The following is a 20,910-nucleotide window of genomic DNA, read 5'->3' as shown; positions in this document are numbered from 1 at the left end:
TGTCCACTGCCCTCTTAAAGCCTTCCAAGTTGGCAGCCATCACCACATCCTAGGGCAGGGAGTTCTACAATTTAACTATGCGTTGTGTGAAGAAATACTTCCTTTTATCTGTTTTGAATCTCTCACCCTCCAGCTTCAGCAGACGTATTCTAGTATTATTCTAGTATTGAGAGAGGGAGAAAAGCTTCGCCCTGTCCACTCTCTCCAAACCATGCATAATTTTATAGACCTCTATCATGTCTCTATCACCAGTACAAGGCACAGGGGGGTTGATTTCCCTTCCTTACTGCAACCCCCCCCCATGTCATGTCCAGCTGAGTTACCTCAACAACAGCTTTTCAGTCACAGGGGCTACTGGAGAATAGGGCAATCTGCCTCCAAACTACTTGCACTGACATTTTCTAGGATCCAACTCACTATAAATGGTCACTGCAAAACACGTATAAATCTCTCTCTACAAGATAGGGGGTCTGTAACTACATTATTTCTTTTGTACCAGCTATTTTAGAAGATTTCAGACTAAACATTTTTTTGTAATTGTGAATTAATGAGTTTATGTAGCATTGTGCAAATCCGTTTACCCATGTTTTCTTTTTCATAATATTATGGATAAAAGGCATGCTTCCAATATGCTGCATTGTACTGGTAGACTGTTTAATGTTTATCATCCCAAATAAGATCACTATCTGTATCTAAACCGAAACATGCCACGAAACCAAGGTAAGACACCGAAGAAGCTGATTGAGACAGATTAGCTAGGATGATGACAAGAAAGCCTTTAACGTTCACTCTGATTGAACTGAGTCAAAGACTTGCATCAGGAAATAAAATCTTGACTCTGTTCTGAACAACACACAACAGTTTTGCGTGACTCTGCTTGTTTTTCTTTCGCCCAACAGGATGACCACCAGCTTGAGAAACGCTGCTTTGTCTTTGCAGTCTCAGGCTGAAGTCTCATTCATTACATGCTACTGTAGCCTGTAGCCCTCAGCCCTGCCCTCATGCTCCTCATCCCAGACATTCATAGGCCTGTGATCTCTCTGTGTCATTCTGATAGAATTCAGCCAAGATGCAGCAGGCTTTCCTATCTTTGCCAGGGTGCACATCTACCTCAGTTAGGATGGGACTTTGGTGCATGTGCTGCCTGCAGAAGTACTCTGAGCAGTCTGAAGGGATGAACATGCATAATATGATTTCAGGCAAGCACGGATGAAGATTGACAAACTGAAAGCAACTTTGAGCCACAGACTGGAATAGAAAAGGAATGGACATCTTTCTGGTGCAAAGAAAAATGCATATCTGGGATAAAAGTTAGAGAGCAATTATTCAGCCCTAACTTGCTTTGAAACAGATTATCAAACAGACTTTTTCAGTTTAAGGAACAGCACTCTGGTCAAAGCCAGTTAACTGGCCATTCCGGGTAATCAAGTTCCACATAACAAAGCTTTTACTGTACTTATTTATATTATAGAATTCTAATGGAGAAGCAAAATGTATCAGAATCAGTAGCCAGGATCGCTTCTTGTAGTCCCCTGAGCTACAAAAAGTCTGACTAGGCCAGGATAATCTCCCAAAGTGACTTCCAAGTAGGAGAGTACTGGCCATTTAACTTACAGGGAAAGTTCCTGCTGGGCCCTGGACAGCTGCTGGCAGCCAAAAGCAAACACAACCAACCCCCAGAAGCTCTGTTTTGCATTGCAAGGGCCATTCAGACTGGCTTGCTCCAGGACCATTTTGATCTCCCAGTCCATGCCTGCTTCCAAGAGGTACAAAGAGCTACTGTTACAAGACTGGTAAGCTCTTGACAAGCATGTCAAGAAACAATATGAACATGTGCCTATTTTGATCTTGCCAGTATATGGCTCTTGAGCATAAGCATAATATGTAAACATCAATAAGTTATCATAAGCAAAAGGGTGAACAAACCGTACCATTACTCTTCTCCAATGCTTGCATTGTATCTGGGTCCAGAGCGACGCTAACAAGTAGTTCCATATAACTTCTAAATGTTTCCTTCATAGCTCTGGTGTTCAAAAAGCGAGCGACAAAGGGAGTTGGAGGTTCAGCGTCTGAAATGTCAAAAACACAAGCATTTTATTTTTTTTCATTGTAACTCTGGTGACCTCTAGCGACCACTGGAAGGAATGAGACACATCAAGAGACACTCTCCCTAGTTAGGTATGTTCTATTCATAACACTTGAGAAAGCTTCCATTTCAGTAATGAAGAAGCTACGAAATGTCGAAGTCAGACTTGAACAGTGGAATAACTCTAAGTTGAGAAGCGCATCTGATCTTATGCAGTTTTCACAAGTACGCTGTGAATTCATTCTAGCCAAAATTTGGTTTTTACTTTTAACAAGTAAATATGTGGATAGTCTTATTTTGAACTCCTGGCCTGGCATCTGAAAACACTGCATACTGGAATAGAATTACTTTTGACACAGTAACACTCACCCTCCTCCTCACTCTGGCGTTGAGGAGAAGTGGGGAATTCTTCTTTCCATGTTTTCCGTTTCTTTGGTGGTGGTTCAGCCTTGGTCTTTGGCTGCTTAGCTTTGGGTTTCAGTGAAGAGACTTTTGTTGTGACCGTTGCTGGTTTTGGTGCTGCAGGATCTGGAACTTTGCTGATGCCAGGACTCGGCTTACAATGAACAGGCCTGCTCATTTTTTAAAAAAGTAATTGAAACAGACTGTGATTGATCTCTATGAATTCATTTGTTTAGATTATTCATTTTAAGCTTTGCTACTTTCTATCATCAGTACTATAACTACAGGAATACCTCGCTTTATTGCGCTTCACAGATATTGCGTTTTAATAGCAGTCATTAACATCGAGGCAAGACCCTTCCTTCATCAGCAAAAAGATTACAACTCGCTGAAGGCTGAGATAGAGATATTTGGGCACTTTCACACAGCCCAAATAATGCGCTTTCAATCCACTTTCAATGCACTTTGTGAACTGGCAAAATCCACTTGCAAACTATCGTTAAGGTGCACTGAAAATGGATTGAAAGTTCATTATTTGGGCTGTGTGAAAGTGCCCATACAGTTGGAAGGGACCACCAGGGTCCAACCCCCTGCACAATGCAGGAAATTCACAACCACCTCCCCACCATTTGGTTAGCATTTTTTAGCAATAAAGTATTTTTAAATTAAGGTATGTACATTTTTTAGACATAATACTATTGCACACTTAATAGACTACAGTATAGTGTAAACATACCTTTTTATATGCACTGGGAAACCAAAACATTCATGTGACTTGCTTTATTGGGTGGTCTGGAATCAAACCCACAATATCTCCGAGGTATGCCTGTATTTTTACAAACACCTTGATCCCTTTGCCACCACAGACAGACACAATAGCTTAAATAATTAAACAACTGGATCTGGTTATTTAGTTAAGATGCTGTTCTCAATGCATTCTTCATGTTCAGACATATATACTAAAAGATCCTCCCATGAAGCAGCAAGACAGTTGAAGGCTAACTCATACTGGTGGTACAGTTTTATTTGTTAACCAAAAAGGAAGCTTCCTACAAACATACTCCACTGAGGAAACTAAAAGGAATGCATAAGCAATGTTTCGGTCCTGTAGGTTATTGGCTGGAGAAGAGGTTAATAACCAGCATTATTATATAACTTCTGCTGGGAGGTATCAGATAAAATTAATTCCCAGCAGGAAAAGGCGAGATTGGGTTTTCAGGCTATTGTACAGCAGACTATTTGATGGAATCACTAACAAGTCTTAAGCATATGCAGAAACACAAGATATAAAACAATTGCCTTAAAATATACTAGTGTTAATATATGAAGTAGCCAATGCTTGCTTTCCCCACCAATAGAGGGATGGGTGTGGCTTCCACTGATTTCCAATCACCACCGCAGATCCCACGTTGTGCCCTGCACTGTCCCTGGGAGGGACCTTGAACCCCAGGAGCAATGCTTCAGAACATAGTGGGCTGCAGCAGGAGGGAAGGTGGGAAATTTCCATTCTGCGAGTGAAATTCTGGATACAACCCAATAAGCCTACACATCTAATATTGTCAATGGTCAGCATTGAGTTACAGAAAAAATGTGAAATCAAATACCTTGGAGACTGCAAAGGTTTATTTCTTGGCCTCTTGGAACATACTCTGACATATTCTTTTTTGTTTGTATTTTCTAAGACCTTCACGTACACCCGTTTATACTTTGATTTTGCATCCCCAAAATACCCAAGATACTACAACAAGCAAAAACAAAGAAGTAATTAGAAGCATACCTTTTAGAGGAAATGTTTTTGTACAATTAACTATGCTACTTTAGGCCAATGGACAGAAGACAATGTGCTATTAATGTTTGACTACAACTTCTCGTTCTACAGGATTAGGTGTTGATTTATAGTTGGGATAATCAGAAATTATTTTATCATACTAAACAAGCTGCAGGTGAATGAAGGAAAGTTTCAGTGTCTTTCCTTTCCCTTCTCCCCACAGTCTGAAGTGGGTTTCCAGTGCTGGTGTGAAAGGTTGAAAAGTAACCCAAGTTTTCACTAATCACAGATTACAGCAAACTATAATTAGCATAAACCAAGAAGTAGAAAAGGGAAGGGAAGAGGCAGCACACAGTCCTGCTGCACCTTCCCAATGGTCAAACCATTGCAAGTGAAAGGTCCATCCATTACTATAGGGACTAAATGTTCACCACACTATGCTACTTTTGACTGAAAGTATATATAAATCAGAGAATGAGAAAGAATGCACTTGTCAGACCTTTAACTACAATAGTTAAAAGTGCCACAAAAGCTTATGCCACATTAAATGTATGTTTATAGAGCACCACGAGAATCTTAAAGCTGCAATACTATATTTCGACTTTCTTTCCAACCACATAGAACTTTCTCTGGTATGAAACTAATACAGAATCTTTATATTTGAACACATGAAGCTGCCTTAACAGACTCGTGGTCCATCAAGGTCAGTACGGTCTATGTCGTCTGACAGTGGCTCTCCAGGATCTCAGGCCTTTCACATCACCTACTACCTGATCCTTTTAACCAGAAATAACCAGGGATTTAACCTGGAACCTCGTGGTTGCCAAGCACATGCTTTACCACCTAGCCATACTTACACTGTTAGTAGCTGCAAATTCCCTCTGTCCATCTCTTATTTCAGGAACAAACTTTTGCAATAACGCTTTTTGGACTTTCCAGATGGCTGGAGGTTCTCTTCCTGTTTTTAAAGCAACCTATAAAACCAAAATTGTTAAAATGAAAAAGTATCAGTTTATGTTAATGTTGTACTTATGCAGCTTTAGTAATCAGCTCTACCTGTCACTACTTTTAATAGTCAAAAAGGGCAAGAGTCCAGTAGCACCTTAAAGACTAACAAAAATATTTTGCACTCTTGCCCTTTTTGACTACTGCAAACAGACTAACACGGCTACCCACTGTGAACTACTTTTAATATTTATTATGTATTTTAAATCCCGGTGCTTGCACAGGGGACTACCTTTACCTATTTTAAATCATGATTTTATCACTTCCACAGCACTTTTTAACACACAGGGTTAAAATGGCATCTCCCCATCAGTTGTAGCTTAAGCAGAAACTCAGTAACTCAGCCAAGGCAACCCAGCAAGCTCATAAATGAGTAAAGATTGGGACGTAGGATTCCCCATGTGCAAAATCAGCACCTCTCCCCTACCAATGATTTGGAAGATACAATACTAGAGAGAGACTGGAAGTCCACAGAAATCATACATAACATTTCTGATTTAATGCTGAAAAAATGTAATGATGCACTTTGCAAACCCTACAAAATATTTAAAAACTTACTGAGAATCACATGTCGTTGTCAATGCTGTAGATTCAACTAAAAGCAAATAGTAGCAAGTCGTTGACATCTATCTCAGGGAATAATGTTACTTTTTCTTTTTGGAACATTCAAGTTTTTAGAATGAAAGAATTACATACACACTCATACAGAGTACACAAAAGTTTCTGAAGAAGTCTGGTACTTTCTGGCTCAACAGAGACATGTCAGGCAATGGTCAGCCACAATTTTAAGCTGCTTGCTTGCATTTCCTGTAACCTCAACAGTCATCTTTAGAAACCCCACAAATTCACAGTCACTTCTGTTTCTATATAGCAGCAGCTTCTGGAGGTGAGGAAATGTCTTCGGTGACACACCACAGTTCTAGACATGATTTATTTCATCAATCTTATAGCCCACCCTCCTCAGTGGAAGCCAGGCTCAGGGGTGGCTCATGCAACAATAAATATACAATAAAACTTCAAAATCACATAAAAACAACAAATTAAAACAGCCCAATTGAATAATAAAACCCGCATGTCTCCCGTGGCGCAATTAACTGTGACGTAAGGCTACAGCAGGGCCTGCGGGCAGTTTGAACAAGATGCCGAGCCTGCGAGTATGATGGGAACACTCAGGCATGGTGGCGTAGAGTAGGGAGGTCAGCACTGATAAGAGAAACCGTAGCTGGCCTCATCCATAGACCTGGTGGAATAGTTCTGTTTTACAGGCTCTGCGGAACGCCATAAGGTCCCACAGGGCTCTGGTCTCATTAGAAAGACTATTCCACCAGGCAGGCGCCAGGGCAGAGAAAACCCTGGCCCAGGCCATCTGGACCATCTTTGGGCTGGGGACCACCACTAAATTGGTATCCAATGATCTTAACATTCTCTGGAGAACATACCATGCAAAACCATAGCTGAAGTTTTTTTAAGGTTCGGCAGGATGCCTGAACTGAGCCACTGTATGACATGCCATCATCAAGCTGCTAAATCTTAAAATATTATAGGCCCTAACAACACTTAAATAGAATCATATACATTAACAGAATTTGTTTTTTTTTTAAATCAGACCTTCACTTTACCTCTAACACACCAAGAAAACATGGGAAAGATACGCTAATCAACAGACATTCTGCACCATTAAATCACAGAAATCAAACTTCCTGCTTACCTTTAGTGCATCTATATCTTCAATCTTCACGACAAATTCATCACGTTCTCTGTACATGCCCTCTCCTCCACTGTCCCCATTCTCCTCTTCCTCAGTACATCCTTCTATTGCAGTGGTTGTCTGTGGCTTTGCTAAGTGGTCTGAATCAGCACCCTCCTCTTCAGGTTGTACAAAACAGGTTTTCACTGGAGCATCTGCCACAGAAGGAGCTATCTGAGAAGATTCCTTCTTTGTAACAGTGTTGGTCATGGCACTGGACACGGCTGTTTCCATTTCTGAAGTGCAAAAACAAGCATTAGATTCAATAAGAATTCAATTTACTTTCATATACAAATATCATTAGTTTTTTGTAAATCTTTAGAAAATTATGATCCACTGGTTCCACATGTGGTATTATCAGAACTCCCTGCCATTAGCAAAATTTAATTTGACAGCCCAAGTCCCACTTTGCTCTAGAGCTAACCAGAGCAAGTGCAATTACACACGGCATATGTGTATATATGTGAGAGACCACATAATGATGGAGATCTAAGAACTCAGTGTGATAATATGCAGCATAAAGCAAAACTGTGTTTTGATACTACATTTAGAATTGCCACCAATTCACATCCTGATGTTTACTAGGCAGACTTTGTTTACGGGGTGGTTTGCCAGTGCCTTCCCCAGTCATCTCCTCTTTACCCCCAGCAAGCTGGGTACTCATTTTACCGACCTCGGAAGGATGGAAGGCTGAGTCAACCTCGAGCTGGCTACCTGAAACCGACTTCCGGCGGGATCGAACTCAGGTCGTGAGCAGAGTTTGGACTGCAGTATTGCAGCTTACCACACTGCGCCAAGGGGCTCCTGATACCCACATAGTATGTGTTAATTTAGAACATTTTAATGCTGCCTCTCCAGAAACCTGCCTAAGGCAGATTAAAAGATACTAAAAGCCAGCATTAAAAAATAGATCACAAAAAACAGACTAGACAATAGTTTTCAGGATAAAATTGTGTTTTAAAAAAAATCAACTCCTCAATTAAAGGCCTGGGTGAACAGAAACATTTTGGAAGGCACCTAAAAGAAAGCGGTATAGGTGCCAGGCGAGCCTCAAGGGGAAGGGCATTCCACAAGCGAGGTACCACTACTGAAAAAGCCCTGTCTCTGGTTGCCACCCATCTCACCTCTGAAAGTGGGGGCACAGAGCATGGCTTGTGAGGCAGATCTTAAGCTTACCAACCACTGTGAATGTTTGGGGCGAGGGGAAGTGTGTGGGTGACATAGTGTGAATATGAGATCCCTCTGTTAGAGGAAAATGCCAGTTAATTTTTCATTGTCAAACTTGTCCATTTCAGTAGGCTATTGGAAGCTTAGCTCAGCCAAGCTAGGAGGGAAGTTAAAAGGTGCATTAAATTAATGCAGACAGCAACAACAAAAATGCTTTCAGCAAAGGATTAAATCAGAGCAAATTAGAACACTGTGATGGAAAATAAAAGTGGGTGAATGTAAGAGCTCATCCAGCATCTTTCAGTAGAACAAATTTTACTTCAAAATACATTTTTTACCTGGCTGAAACTGGGTTGCTTAAAGGCGAGCAAGCGAGATATCTGCTTACAACTTTTTGACCAACAGAAATGATCGACATTTATCCCATTTAATCTACCTTCACGTATCCAATTATGAACGTCCTCACCTTTACCTGTTTTCTTCTTTTTCTCAGAAGCGTCATCCAAAGTCGATAACGCAGACGTGATGCTTTTTTGAAGATCCTGGTTAGCGCCTACAGAATCTTCGTCAGAAGAAAATGAAGGCAACGCTTCAGAACTCCTTTTAGGCTCCGCGCTGCCCTTCTTGTTTGCATTTTCACAACCGTTCTCAAGAGACACGGGAGGTGCTGCCATCCAAGGCTTCGACTGGAGATGTGCGCAAGGTGCTCTAATGACTGGGGCAACGGGCCTCCTCACACGATTAGGCACTCGTATGGCAGGAACTGAGAACTGTTGCCTGGCCCCAGACTTCAGGAAATCTAAAAAAGAGCCAATGAATCCTGTTTTGACCTCCGGTTGTTTTTCCTCCACTTCTTTGATTTTCTGCCTCATTTTCTCATGATGTTGGTAGGTTTCATAGCAGCTTTCAGCAACAGGGGAGGGATACAGCAAGCCGGCATCAGCTCCTCTCAAATTCTGCCTTCTGCATTGCCCAGCTCGCTTCATTTGCTTCTGATTTGTGTCGTCTTCATTGACGCTTCTAGTTTTACTCTGCCCTTTGTCTTTTTGCCTCTGAAGGTCCTCTTGCAATATATCTTGCCTCTCCTCTTGAGTTTTGCTACCATTTTCATCTCCTGGTGGTTGCATAGATAGTACTGGTTGCAATGGAATTTTAGCGTTGTTTCCTATCACAGTGTTGTCACTTTCCATGTTAAAATTATTATTTGATATGACACTGTCTTTGTTCAAAGTCCTACCACTTGAGACAAGCTCTGCCTCTTTTACATTTAATGTACTGTCAAGGTTTTTCCCCTCAGAGTCATTACTGGTGCTAGACTGCTGTTTAACTAGGCCAGAAACCTGTCCCTGCCTCTGTTCAAGCTCTGATGTGGCAAGTCTTGTAGGAATGCTTTGATGAGTCTCTATGTGTTGTTGGTCGAGGCTCAAATTTTTCGGCTGCCCTGCAGACGCTGCTGTGAGGCTCAGGGTAACCTGGCCTCCATTTAAAGAAATATTATTTATGCCCAGTGGCTTTCCAACAACGGTTGGCACGGAGCTGAAGCTAGGTGTCACATGCCTGACATCCATTGCCTGGAACTGAGATTTAGAATTGTCTCCATTTTCAATTGACTGAATGTCTTCTTCATTAGATGATACTTTGGCAAATTCAGTTGGAGTTACACCACAAGCAGCAGCTGTTGCTGCCAAAATATCATCTACGTTCGACAGTATATTCCTCTCATCGTTGAGAAGCATGGACTCTGGAAAACATACAGTACTAAGGGAGACAAACTGATTCTTAGGTTCATGGTTTGGCTGCACAAAATTATCTTTTGATGCCAAGTGCTGCTGTAGTGGTTTTGTGGGTTCACAGATAACTTCAGCAGTGTGAGGATGAAGCTGCTGTTGAGAATGTCCTCCGTTACTCTGAACCATGTGACTGTCCACCTGAAGAAACTGATGAGTCACCTGCTGAGGACTCTGAATGCGCTGCACTTGTGGAGACATTTTGGTGGTACCCAGGCCAGATTGCAATATTGATGGCTGAAGCATTTGTAAGTCACAGGCAGATTCTAGAAGAACTTGAGCACCGGACAAGCAGAGCTGATGGCCATGTCTTATGGCCTGTGTATGAAGCTGGGGTGATGTGCTAACAATTTGACCTTGCTGCTCTGAGGCTTTAGCTTCATGTACCTTATGCAGAAGAGAATGTTGCTGGTTTAGTTCTTTAGCATCCACATTCACTTGAGTTGTCTGCATTAAATTAGCTCCCTTTTTAACATCATGGGTTACCACGTTTGTGATATGGCTGATTTGTTGGGTAAGCTGACCCACGGAGCTAATCATTCTCTCATCTTTTTTTGACCCCTGAAGAGTAAGCCCAACAACTTGATCTTCAAGGCGAGAGTTACTTCTGATTACACTTTGAGAATAAGGGTTATCCACTTTGGAAACTTTGTAAGTGTTGTCCTGAGTGTCAGCTTCACCGTCAGTTATTCTTTGAGTGGTAGAATTGAGAGATGTTTGCTGCTGCAATACCTGCAAATCTTGCATTTGGAAATGATCGTCTTGCTTTGATACCCGATACAAATTAGGATCCGATTTCCTTTTCATGTATGATTTTGTATCTGAGGAAGATCTGTCCTGCAGTGCTTGTGACTGATCTGGCATTGCAAAAGGAGTTGACTGGACAACTGTCAAAAACTTTTGAGACGGTGGAGATGATGACTCTTGTGCCTGAGAATGTAGAGAAATATAGCTCTGGGGAGGGCTAGAAGCTGATAAATTTTGAACATGAGCTGAGGATGAAAATGGAAGAGATTGTGATGTTAACGTTAAAGACTGACCTGTAGTATAGGTTTCTGACGGACTAACAACTGACAAATCCTGCGACTGAGATGAATAACTAACTTGTGATTGGCTGACTGTCGTCAAACCCTGAGAATGACTAGAAGAATAATTTTGAGACTGGCTGACTGAAGAAAGATCCCTTGTTTGCCCAGAGTAGTTGTTATTTGCAACTGAGCTTAATACCTGTTGATCAGAATAACTTAGTGTCTGGCTATCAGAAGCAATAGCTTGTGATTGCCCAGAAAAAGAAAGAGTTTTGTACAATGAAGGCAGCTTCTCAACCTTAATGGCTGGGAATACCTGTGCATGGCTAACAGACGGCATATTCTGTGACTGAGTTGAAATATAATTTTGCGATTGGCTTACTGACAAGAGACTGGGGAGCTGTGCTGTAGAATAGATTTGTGCTTGGCCTGCTATCACAGAACTCTGACTCTGTGCAGTTTTGGAATAGCTTTGTATCTGCACAGTAGGGGCTATGCTTTGAGGCTTGGGGGTCTCCGTTACCCTTGGTGGCTGCTTTGTAGAACACTGTTTTGCCTCGGCAGTGGAAACGGACGGGAAGCCAGGTGACGGAATTGCAAACGTGTACGACTGAGCAAGTTCCACTGAAACTTGAGAGGTCTTCTGCTGTGGTCCACCATTGCTCACCTGAGTAGCATCGCCAACTGGGCTACAAGAAATGGATGACTGCTGGGATGTATCTGGAAAATCAGTTCCGCTCGCGCTTGATAAATAGTTGTGTAAGGAATGCTGCGAACCAGTCAGTTGCGCCTGAGCAGACTGTGTGCTGGAAGGCCGCTGGTGGTGTTTGATAACACTACATTCTCTCTGCAGTGCTCTTTCAATGGAGGCAGTGGAACCAGTAAACAGAGATGAGCTATACACCTGTGGAGCCGGCTGAGTTCCTCCAAGTGACGAAGGCAACAAACTAAACTGCGGCTGCAAGAGATGCGCTGCAGACTCTTGAGCGGAGCGGTACGTTGAAGACTGAGGCGGGATGCTGGTACTCAACACAGAACTGCCCAGGCGCTCAAATGTCAGTGCAGTAGGAATTGTGCCTTGGGATGCTTTGATCTGCAACAAAGGGTCATGGGTAGTTAGAAGTCCATTGGATGTTGTGCTGAAAGTTGCATCTTGAAGAGTTAGGGAGGGAGTTGTGGCAAAGTTTCTACTGCTATAAGCGGAGGGATGTTGATAAACTGATGCTGGTGGGAATGTTCCAGAGGCTGGCAAAGCTCCTGTAACAAAAAGCTCAGCTGCTGTTGAAGAATGTATACCTATTGAGAAAGAAAGGGAGGGGAATACAATGATGCCTTTAGGAAAAGGAAAATGGAAATAAGATGTTTGATATTTTGCTAATATAAAAACGAAGAGGTGAGATTGTTGTATTCCAGGCACCAGTTCTGCCTTCATTGCATCTCCTTGCCGCTAAGATATTTAGGGTCATGCACTTAAACACATGCGTAGATAACAGCATTCCAATGATTATGACTATTTCGTACAAATGCAGAAGTCTCCTTCATAGAATCACAGAGTTGGAAGGGACCTACAGGGTCATCTAGTCCAACCCCCCTGCACAATGCAGGAATTTCACAACTGCCTCCCCCATACACCCCCAGTGACCCCCTACTCCATGCCCAGAAGATGGCCAAGATGCCCTCCCTCTCATGAAGTGCCTAAGTTCATAGAATCAGCATTGCTGACAGATGGTCATCTAGCCTCTGCTTAAAAACCTCCAGGGAAGGAGCACTTACCCCCTCCCGAGGAAGCCTGTTCCACGGAGGAACCGCTCTAACTGTTAAAAAATTCTTCGTAATGTCTAGATGGAAACTCTGGAACTCTGATTTAATTTTAACCCGTTGGTTCTGGTCCAACCTTCTGGGGCAACAGAAAACAACTCGGCACCCTCCTCTGTATGACAGTCCTTCAAGTTCTTGAAGATGGTTACCATGTCCCCTCTCAGTCTTCTCCTCTTCAGGCTAAACATATCCAGCTCCTTCAACCTTTCTCCTTCATGAAGACTCAATTTTCTATGTATTAGCGTGTTCATTTTCAAAGAATGTTACAGCTATTATAGTAGGGAAAAAATACAGTGCCTCAGCAAACATTTGGCATATATATTAAGAACGATTACCACAATACTTGCAATAGAATATACAACAACAAGAAATACAGTTCTAAGATTACAATGATTGAGGAATGACTGGTACTGCTTATTTCACTGGCTGCTCCATGGAGAGGATTATGGATTCCTGACTTAGAAGTCTGAACATGTTTGAATGAGGTTTCTCTGTTGTGACTCTTGTCTATACAGGAAAATGAATATATTCATCTTCATGAGAGGTCAGAAGGACATTTTTGTCTACTTGGTACTCATATACTAAAGAAGAATCCTCTGAAACAGGACTATATCTGGATTCATGTCTTTGTCATTTGTAGGCTTTGGTATTCATTAGTCGTAATCTTTGAACCATATTTGAATGTGAACTGTCATTTCTCATTCACTGTAATATTTTAACAGTGTTTCTTGTTATTGTATATTCTTCTGCAAGTTTTGCAATAGCCATTTTTAATATATTCACAGTGTTTGCTGCAGCTCCGTATTTTTTTCTGTCTTATCAACACTGTGGGTCCTCCTCATTTTAAAAAAATAGCTATTATAGCATCACAAAGATTAGGACTCGGCTTGACAAATCCCAGGTTCCAGGGTGCCTAGAAATTTCATTTTGGCACCTAGTATATTCAGCAGTCATTTATTTTAAGTGGCTCTTGGTGGTTCTCAGTAGAAGTTATAAAGCTGGTTCAGGTGAGGGACAGAGGTTAGCTTTTTGTTGGGATGACAACCAGGGTTACCCCATATTTATTTATATGCAACGACATTTTATTATAGCTTTAAAAATGGCAAGGAACTGTGTGTAAGACTAGGTTTTGTGGTAGCAATAATTAGAAACTATGGTTATTAAAATTTAAAACTCTGAAAGCTGCGAAATAAGTCTGGCTCCTAAATTTTGGGGGTGGCTCATAAAACTGAAGCAAATTTGTCAAGGAACCTCTAGTATTTCTGCTAGATGGGTGTATAAATTCAAACGTCTATACACAGACCAGGATATATAAGCTATAGTTTAGGTCCCTTTCAATTTCTGATGTACTTCTCATTATGTTGCAATCACCTTAACAAATACTTTCTTGCTTAAGGCAGAGACTGGGTTGTTCTCAATACTCATAACTTCTGGAGAACAACCTATAACTGTGCACCCTGTTATAAAAAGATGTGTGGCTAACTAATAAGCTCGAAGGATACCTTTAAGAAGTTAGCAAAGCACTGAGAGTATGTATGCTAGGTTTGCATAACAGCTGGCTGTAAGGAAGAATTCTGTTAATGGATGCCCCATGATCCAACTTCTAGGCTTAGGACATCAAAGGCTTGTGACATAGGACTGCAAACAGACATCAGATTAGTTCTGGAAAACGTCATATGAGGCTGATCCAAGGATACGTTTGTGCAAGATATTCAGTTAACAATCCAGTCCTCCAAAGAATTTATACTAGTTTTGCAAGAAGATATGCTAGCATAAATGCTTTTAATTTAATTATACAGGGTTCAGAGAGCAACCATTAAAATAGTTGAGAACTGCAGTTTGGTACTATCGCAATGTCCTCAAAAATTTTTCTCAAAGCACTTTTTTAGTAAATATTCTTAGCACAAAATATTTCAAGTCTCCCCTTCTAGAAATGTGCAATTAAAGAGTAACTCTGAAGCTAAAATAGTCCTCTCAGTTTAACATTAAGGTATTAAACATAACATTACGTTTCATCAATATTTTTACTGAGGAGCAATTGGCATGAATTCCAAAGATAGGAAAAAAATGTCACCTGGCTGCCATGTTGGAGCCCTGAACTGTGGTAATAGAGTAGTTCCTGAAGAAACAGCTTGAGCGTTTCGGGAATCAATAGCAGTGAGAAAATTCATTATGGATGTTTCTTTAGTGTTGCTACTACCACTGTGCATAGTGTTGTCAAAAATTCCAGAAAGACCTGGAGAAAGACAGAGACAAACATTTTTATTTATACCATACCACATATGAATATGCTGTCCAATACCACACAACAATTAGTAGGGAGCTATGCCTGAATATTTAAACATATTCAAACAAATATTTAATTGGCTATGCAGCTCAACTATCTGAACACATGAAGCTGCCTTATACTGAGTCAGACCCTTGGTCCATCAAAGTCAGTACTGTCTACTCAGACAGGCAGCGGCTCTTCAGGGTCTCAGGCTGAGGTCTTTCACATCACCTACTTGCCTAGTCCCTTTAACTGGAGATACCGGGGATTGAACCTGGGACCTTCTGCATGCCAAGCAGATGCTCTACCACTGAGCCACAGTCCCTCCCCGATGACCCTTACTGGTTGATCCCAGGCAAGTTATTACCTTTCATCATAATGAAGCACAGAGTCTCAGGCTGAGGTCTTTCACATCACCTACTTGCCTACTCCCTTTAACTGGAGATGCCGGGGATTGAACCTGGGACCTTCTGCATGCCAAGCAGATGCTCTGCTACTGAACCACAGCCCCTCCCCTATGACCCTTACTGGTTGATCCCGGGCAAGTTATTATCTTTCAGCATAATGAAGCACACAGTTTTCTTGTCAGGTAAGAAACAGGTTTAAATTCAGTAATATCTTGGAATAAAATATAACCGTCAAATTCTTTATTCTGAAATTTAAACTGAAATGTCAGAGTTTTTACCAGTTGGGTGGGGTGTGGTAGCATATGCAGGAAGCTGATGAGAAGTTGTATATGTTTGTCTGTGAAGATCTGCTTCGGAGTGTGATGGATGTCCTCCTCCATAGCTTAAACTAAAAAGAAAATTAAAAGTGGTAAAATGTACAGTGGGGGAGGAACATTTACATGAAAACCGATAGAGCAGAAGTGTTAAAGCAGTTCATTGGTTAAGCAATGACTGATCTGTGATAGTGCCAAATACTTTAAATTAAGACTGCTTTTGTATGAACCAACTGGTCAAACAGGATAATTCGGTTTACAAAACAAAGCAGTCTTTGAAACATTAACACAACAAAAGCAGTGATTTGTTTCCTTTACATATTTTAAAGGGTGGCCATACGAGTCTGGCAACAATTTGCTGTTCTACAGACTGCAGAGATCCATACTGGAACCTTTGCTCTTACTTTTGAATTTTGAAGTTCAACTTATCTGAAAAAGTGGGATAAAAAGAAAACAGAAATTTAGAATTCAAGTGAGGTAAGTTATGTTAACTGCTGCGGCAAAAAACAAACAAAAAGGAATTGCATCCTTCAAGATTAACACATTTATTGAATTGTGAGCTTTTGTGGGTAAAGTCCACTTCATCAGACGTATAAAGTAGATTCTCAGGCAGCAGGATGGGGGAAACCCCTTGAAATGGAGCTGGGACATTTCTATGCAAAGCTCAAATGCATAGAAGTGCGCTGACCATTCATACTAGTTCATCTTAAAATATCTAAGCTCAGCTGCATACAGCATTGATGTGAACCATTTTGCTCCACAGATTCTGGTCTCTGTCAGAAAGAAAAGAAAACCAAGGTTGGCATATGCATAAAAAGTATAGCCTCCAGGACTCTGCTACTCCTATGAACTCCAAAATACATCAAGATAGCATGCTGTTCCACTTAATTTTCTTCTGGCACAGCTCTTGAAAGCAAGCAATACTACAAGAACTATGTTAAAGAGGTAATGGAACAACCTCTCCACTAGTGCAGCAGGTAGAGGGACAATTTCTCCCAATTCCCCGCTCCTTTTTTGTGTGCTGTCAAGTCACAGCTGACTTGTGGTGACCCTGAAGTGTATTCAAGGCAAGAGATGTTTGGTGGTTTGCCATTGCCTACCTCCACATCATGACCCTGGGATTCCTTGGAGGTTGCCCCTCCAAATACTAATCAGGGCCAACCCTGCTGAGCTTCTGAGGTCTGATCAGATCAGGCTAGACTGGCACTGACCTTTAAAACTCACAAGTCACATTTAGTTGGTGAGCAATGTGAAGATACAGAATTCTTATTATGTCTCCATTTTTCAAAACAAGAATAACCGAGTGATTCATATCCTGAAAGCCAGTGTTTTATAGTGATTAGAGTGTCAGATTAGGATCTAGGAGAGCCAGGTTATTTATTTATTACACTTCTATCCCACCCCTCCCCGACAATTGTCGGGCTTGGGGTGGTTCACATCCAGCATAAATAAAACAATAGTTCAGTTTCAGTTTAAACGAATAATAATAAATTTCTATTAAAATCTCTAATAAAACACACAATTTACACATTCCCAGAATCCATAAGGCGCCATTCAAAGTATTAAATAACCACTCAGTCAGGAGAAAAAGGTTCAGATATCAACACCCTCATGGGTGTTGCTGGGTGACCATGCATTATTCACACTCTGTCAGCCTAAACTACCTCAGAGGGCTGTTGTGAAGATAAAATGGAGAAGAGTTGTGTAAGCATCTCTGGTTCCCCAACTGGAGGGAAAGGTGCGGTATAAATGAAGTAAATAAACACATCAATATAGACTATACTTAATGATATGCTGGACTTGGGACTTATTTTAGTTAACTAATGTAGAGAGTGAAGACATGAAGGGCAGGACTAATTCAGAAGGATGTGCTCTTAAATAATCTACAAACCACACTTGCAGAATTTAAGCAACACTATCACCTGTAAACCCTCTTTAAGTGGTAATTGGCACAATTCAACCCTAAGGTACCACACTGTCCCAAGTTCAGGAGAGACAATGAATACAAATCCCCTCTCTCTACATAACTGTGTATCTATCTGTATGAGCAAACAAGGCTGCTGGATAGAAGGACATCACAGCTCAGTAATAAAAATGGTGAATAACCGAAACACTGCTGTCAGTGTTCCCCATTATTTGATTTGTCTCATTAGTGGATTTCCACCTCTTGCTTTATTTGCTTGGAGCAGACAAGGCTATACAGATGGCCAATCCGGATCATTGTTGCCTCCTTACTATACTGAGTAGCAACTTCCTTTCTTAGTCTGTCTCCAGTGTATCTCGAACCACACACTAAATTTGGAAAGTATGCATCCCTGCAGGGCATGGAAAATGCATATCAATGACCTTCAAAGATGCCACTATTTAACACATAATGTTTTTATAATCCAGCAGAGTTATGAATTTTAGTACTCAAACATGTCTTCTAGAGGCCTCGTCAACAGCAGGAACAGAGGAACTAAGAGCAGAAAGTCCTCTTATATCAAAAATACACTTTGCATCTGTATGACTTGAGGAAATACCTTTCAAAGAGATTGTCTTTTTTTTACCTTTCAAAGAGATTATCTTTTTTACTTTTGTCACAGTTTTTTTAATGAGCACCAAATTACCATTGGATGTATATACAGATCAGATATATTTGGAAGAAGGAACTTAAATTCTTCACTATGTTAGTTTTATTTGCCTGATTTTCTGAGCTTTATCCTTAATTTAAACAACAGCGACAACAACCACCTAAAACTGAAGTGTGCCGATTGAAAGCAAATACTGTTGAAGTATCTTAATATGAGTTAGCAATTATTGGCTTGCCTTAAATCCATTAAATACCTACAATATTTTTAAATAGCAAAAAACAACAACAGTTCTGGATCTACATATTCTAAACCCCCTCCCCCAAACCAGGGTTCCTCGCAGTTTTCTACCATTCCATTTACCTATATAATACAAAATTAAACAAGCTTGGCAGTTTCAGAGTTGTCACTATTATTTTTAGATGTCTTTTCTTAAACAATGTACATTAAATACACACTATATTGTGTTTACATTTTACAAGCATTATTCCAATAAAAATAGTTCCTACATAAAGCTCTGAATTTGTTTGAATATAACATTTAAACCACACTTGATTATTATTTTTCTACTCAAATGTTTCAGTTCAAATGCTGTTGGTATGAGGCCTTTTAAACTTTTGTTTACTAAATATAAGTCAAAATAAAAATGGTGAATGAAATCATGCTCCATTTACAGCACCGGTAAATGTTCTGAATTCATATTTCCTGACGCATATTTTCCTGTAAAACCATCTTTCTACAATTGCATATCCTAAACAACTGCCCAATTCCTACAAAACAAGTGAAAGTAACATCAACTGAAAAGTTTTACTTTTTGTTTCCATAACTGAGCAAAATAAATTATTCATGTAGTATATGGTATCACAGAAATGTCTGGAAGGTTCAGAATGTGCAATCATTTGGTGAAAGATGCAATTATTTGAATTCCTAAACTTGTGCCAAACTAGCATAGACTTGCAAGTTAATCAGAGTAACTCTATACCTTGAAAATGACAAGCTTTTCATACTTAATTATAGAACCATGCAACATGTTGGTTTTTGTTCATATTGTAATCACTTAAGTTTCTTAATATTCATTAACTTAGATCTTTAATTGCTAAACGAGTTTATAAGCCTCTCTGTTGATAGAAAACCTCTGAAGAATATTATTAATATTTGAATCCGGAGCAAGTATACTGGATTCCCCACAAAAAATATACAACATGCTGTCTACTAGCAGACTCCCTGTTATAGACAAGATGCCCATTTCCACTTTGTTCTTGGCACTAACACCTGCCCAAAGTGATAATTTTGGGTGACTGCCTATCATTATGAACTATTGTGCAGCAGAAACAATGATACCTCCAAAGCCAATTTCATGATAGACCATTGTCCTCTGCTTTTTATAAGTGCAGCAAAAAAATGTTTGTAAAATCCACTGAGCAACATCGGTTTGAAGAAATACTCTAGAAAAGGCAGAACCGCCCAAGTGAAATTAAACATACTTGCATACCACTGCAAACTGGCCTAGAATGCCAGATCAAATCCCTGAAGAAATCTGGCAGTCTACCACACATTTACAAGATAGTCATAATGCCTTAATTTCCCCATATTTGCCTTCCATGTCCAATCCGTTTATTCCTGGCACACATCACTTTCAGTTCAGGCAGCTCTATCTATGCCAGACATCTTTCAGCTAAGATTGTAAAGTCCAGGGAAAACCCAAAAGCTTTTTAAAAAGGAAAAAATAATGCAGTATACTGGAGGGAGTATCTGACTTGGACCAGAAAGTCATGAGGTTGCAAACTCTACTCAGCCATGAAGCTTACTTAGCTTAGGTCAGTACAGTCACTAGAATAGTGGGGGCCTAGGGAAAGGGGGGGAGGGAAATTAATGTGGCCTTTCTTCTAATAGGAAAACTGGAAATTTTGGGGAGTACTGCAAAACATTTCTATGAAATACTCTTGTTTGGAATTTGCAAAATGCTTTTTAACACAAGATTTTACTTAATGAAAATGTACAGCACAAACTTTATGTAAGACAACAATGCTAATCCCTGTATATACATAAACATGTACTATTTTCAACTATTAATGTGTTTAAATGTTACTAGTTTTGTTCAGTTACTATTCTATAACACATATGATGATAATACATTATTGAAGAGATTGCAGGAAGGGGACTTTGAGTGTTTCTTCATTGTCTGAAACAGCCCTTGTTTGTGGTCTCAAGCGTCTTCATTTCCACATAGCTTCGTTACCAATCCCTTGCAGTTCCAGCTTTTCTATGTTTCTGAAGCCTCTTTTTGCGCAATCTTTTTTCCTGAAATGGATTGATCTCACGTTTTGGGCAGTCTGAAATGCCTATGCTGTTTCCCAGTTCTTCGCCCACCCCGCCATTTTGGGTGGGGTGTGATATCTTTTCTTTAATTCTCGTCAGCATTTCAGAGGTAGACTGGGTAGGTGCTGAATCATGCCCAATCAGAAGACCAGAAACAAACAGCCAATAATTTCCTTGCTACCTCATACTACATTCCCTAGAGCAAATTTGAACACCGTGTTTA

General features: G+C 40.4%; 1 protein-coding gene across 1 annotated transcript in view; it reads right to left on the bottom strand.

Moving 5' to 3' along the window:
- Positions 1–20,910, bottom strand: part of QSER1 (glutamine and serine rich 1) — a 37,696-nt gene that overhangs the window by 5,569 nt on the left and 11,217 nt on the right. Inside the window, exons 2-9 of the mRNA XM_056850976.1 lie at positions 15,763–15,872; positions 14,883–15,044; positions 8,648–12,286; positions 6,970–7,244; positions 5,114–5,230; positions 4,093–4,226; positions 2,456–2,658; positions 1,932–2,069 (exon numbers count right to left, since the gene is read on the bottom strand). Of these exons, the coding sequence (XP_056706954.1) occupies positions 1,932–2,069; positions 2,456–2,658; positions 4,093–4,226; positions 5,114–5,230; positions 6,970–7,244; positions 8,648–12,286; positions 14,883–15,044; positions 15,763–15,872 (4,778 nt within the window). The remainder of the gene's footprint in view (positions 1–1,931; positions 2,070–2,455; positions 2,659–4,092; positions 4,227–5,113; positions 5,231–6,969; positions 7,245–8,647; positions 12,287–14,882; positions 15,045–15,762; positions 15,873–20,910) is intronic.

Source organism: Euleptes europaea, chromosome 6 (assembly GCF_029931775.1).
Source record: "Euleptes europaea isolate rEulEur1 chromosome 6, rEulEur1.hap1, whole genome shotgun sequence".
NCBI classification, from domain to species: Eukaryota; Metazoa; Chordata; class Lepidosauria; order Squamata; family Sphaerodactylidae; genus Euleptes; species Euleptes europaea.
This window is presented reverse-complemented; position numbering and strand designations above follow the sequence as displayed.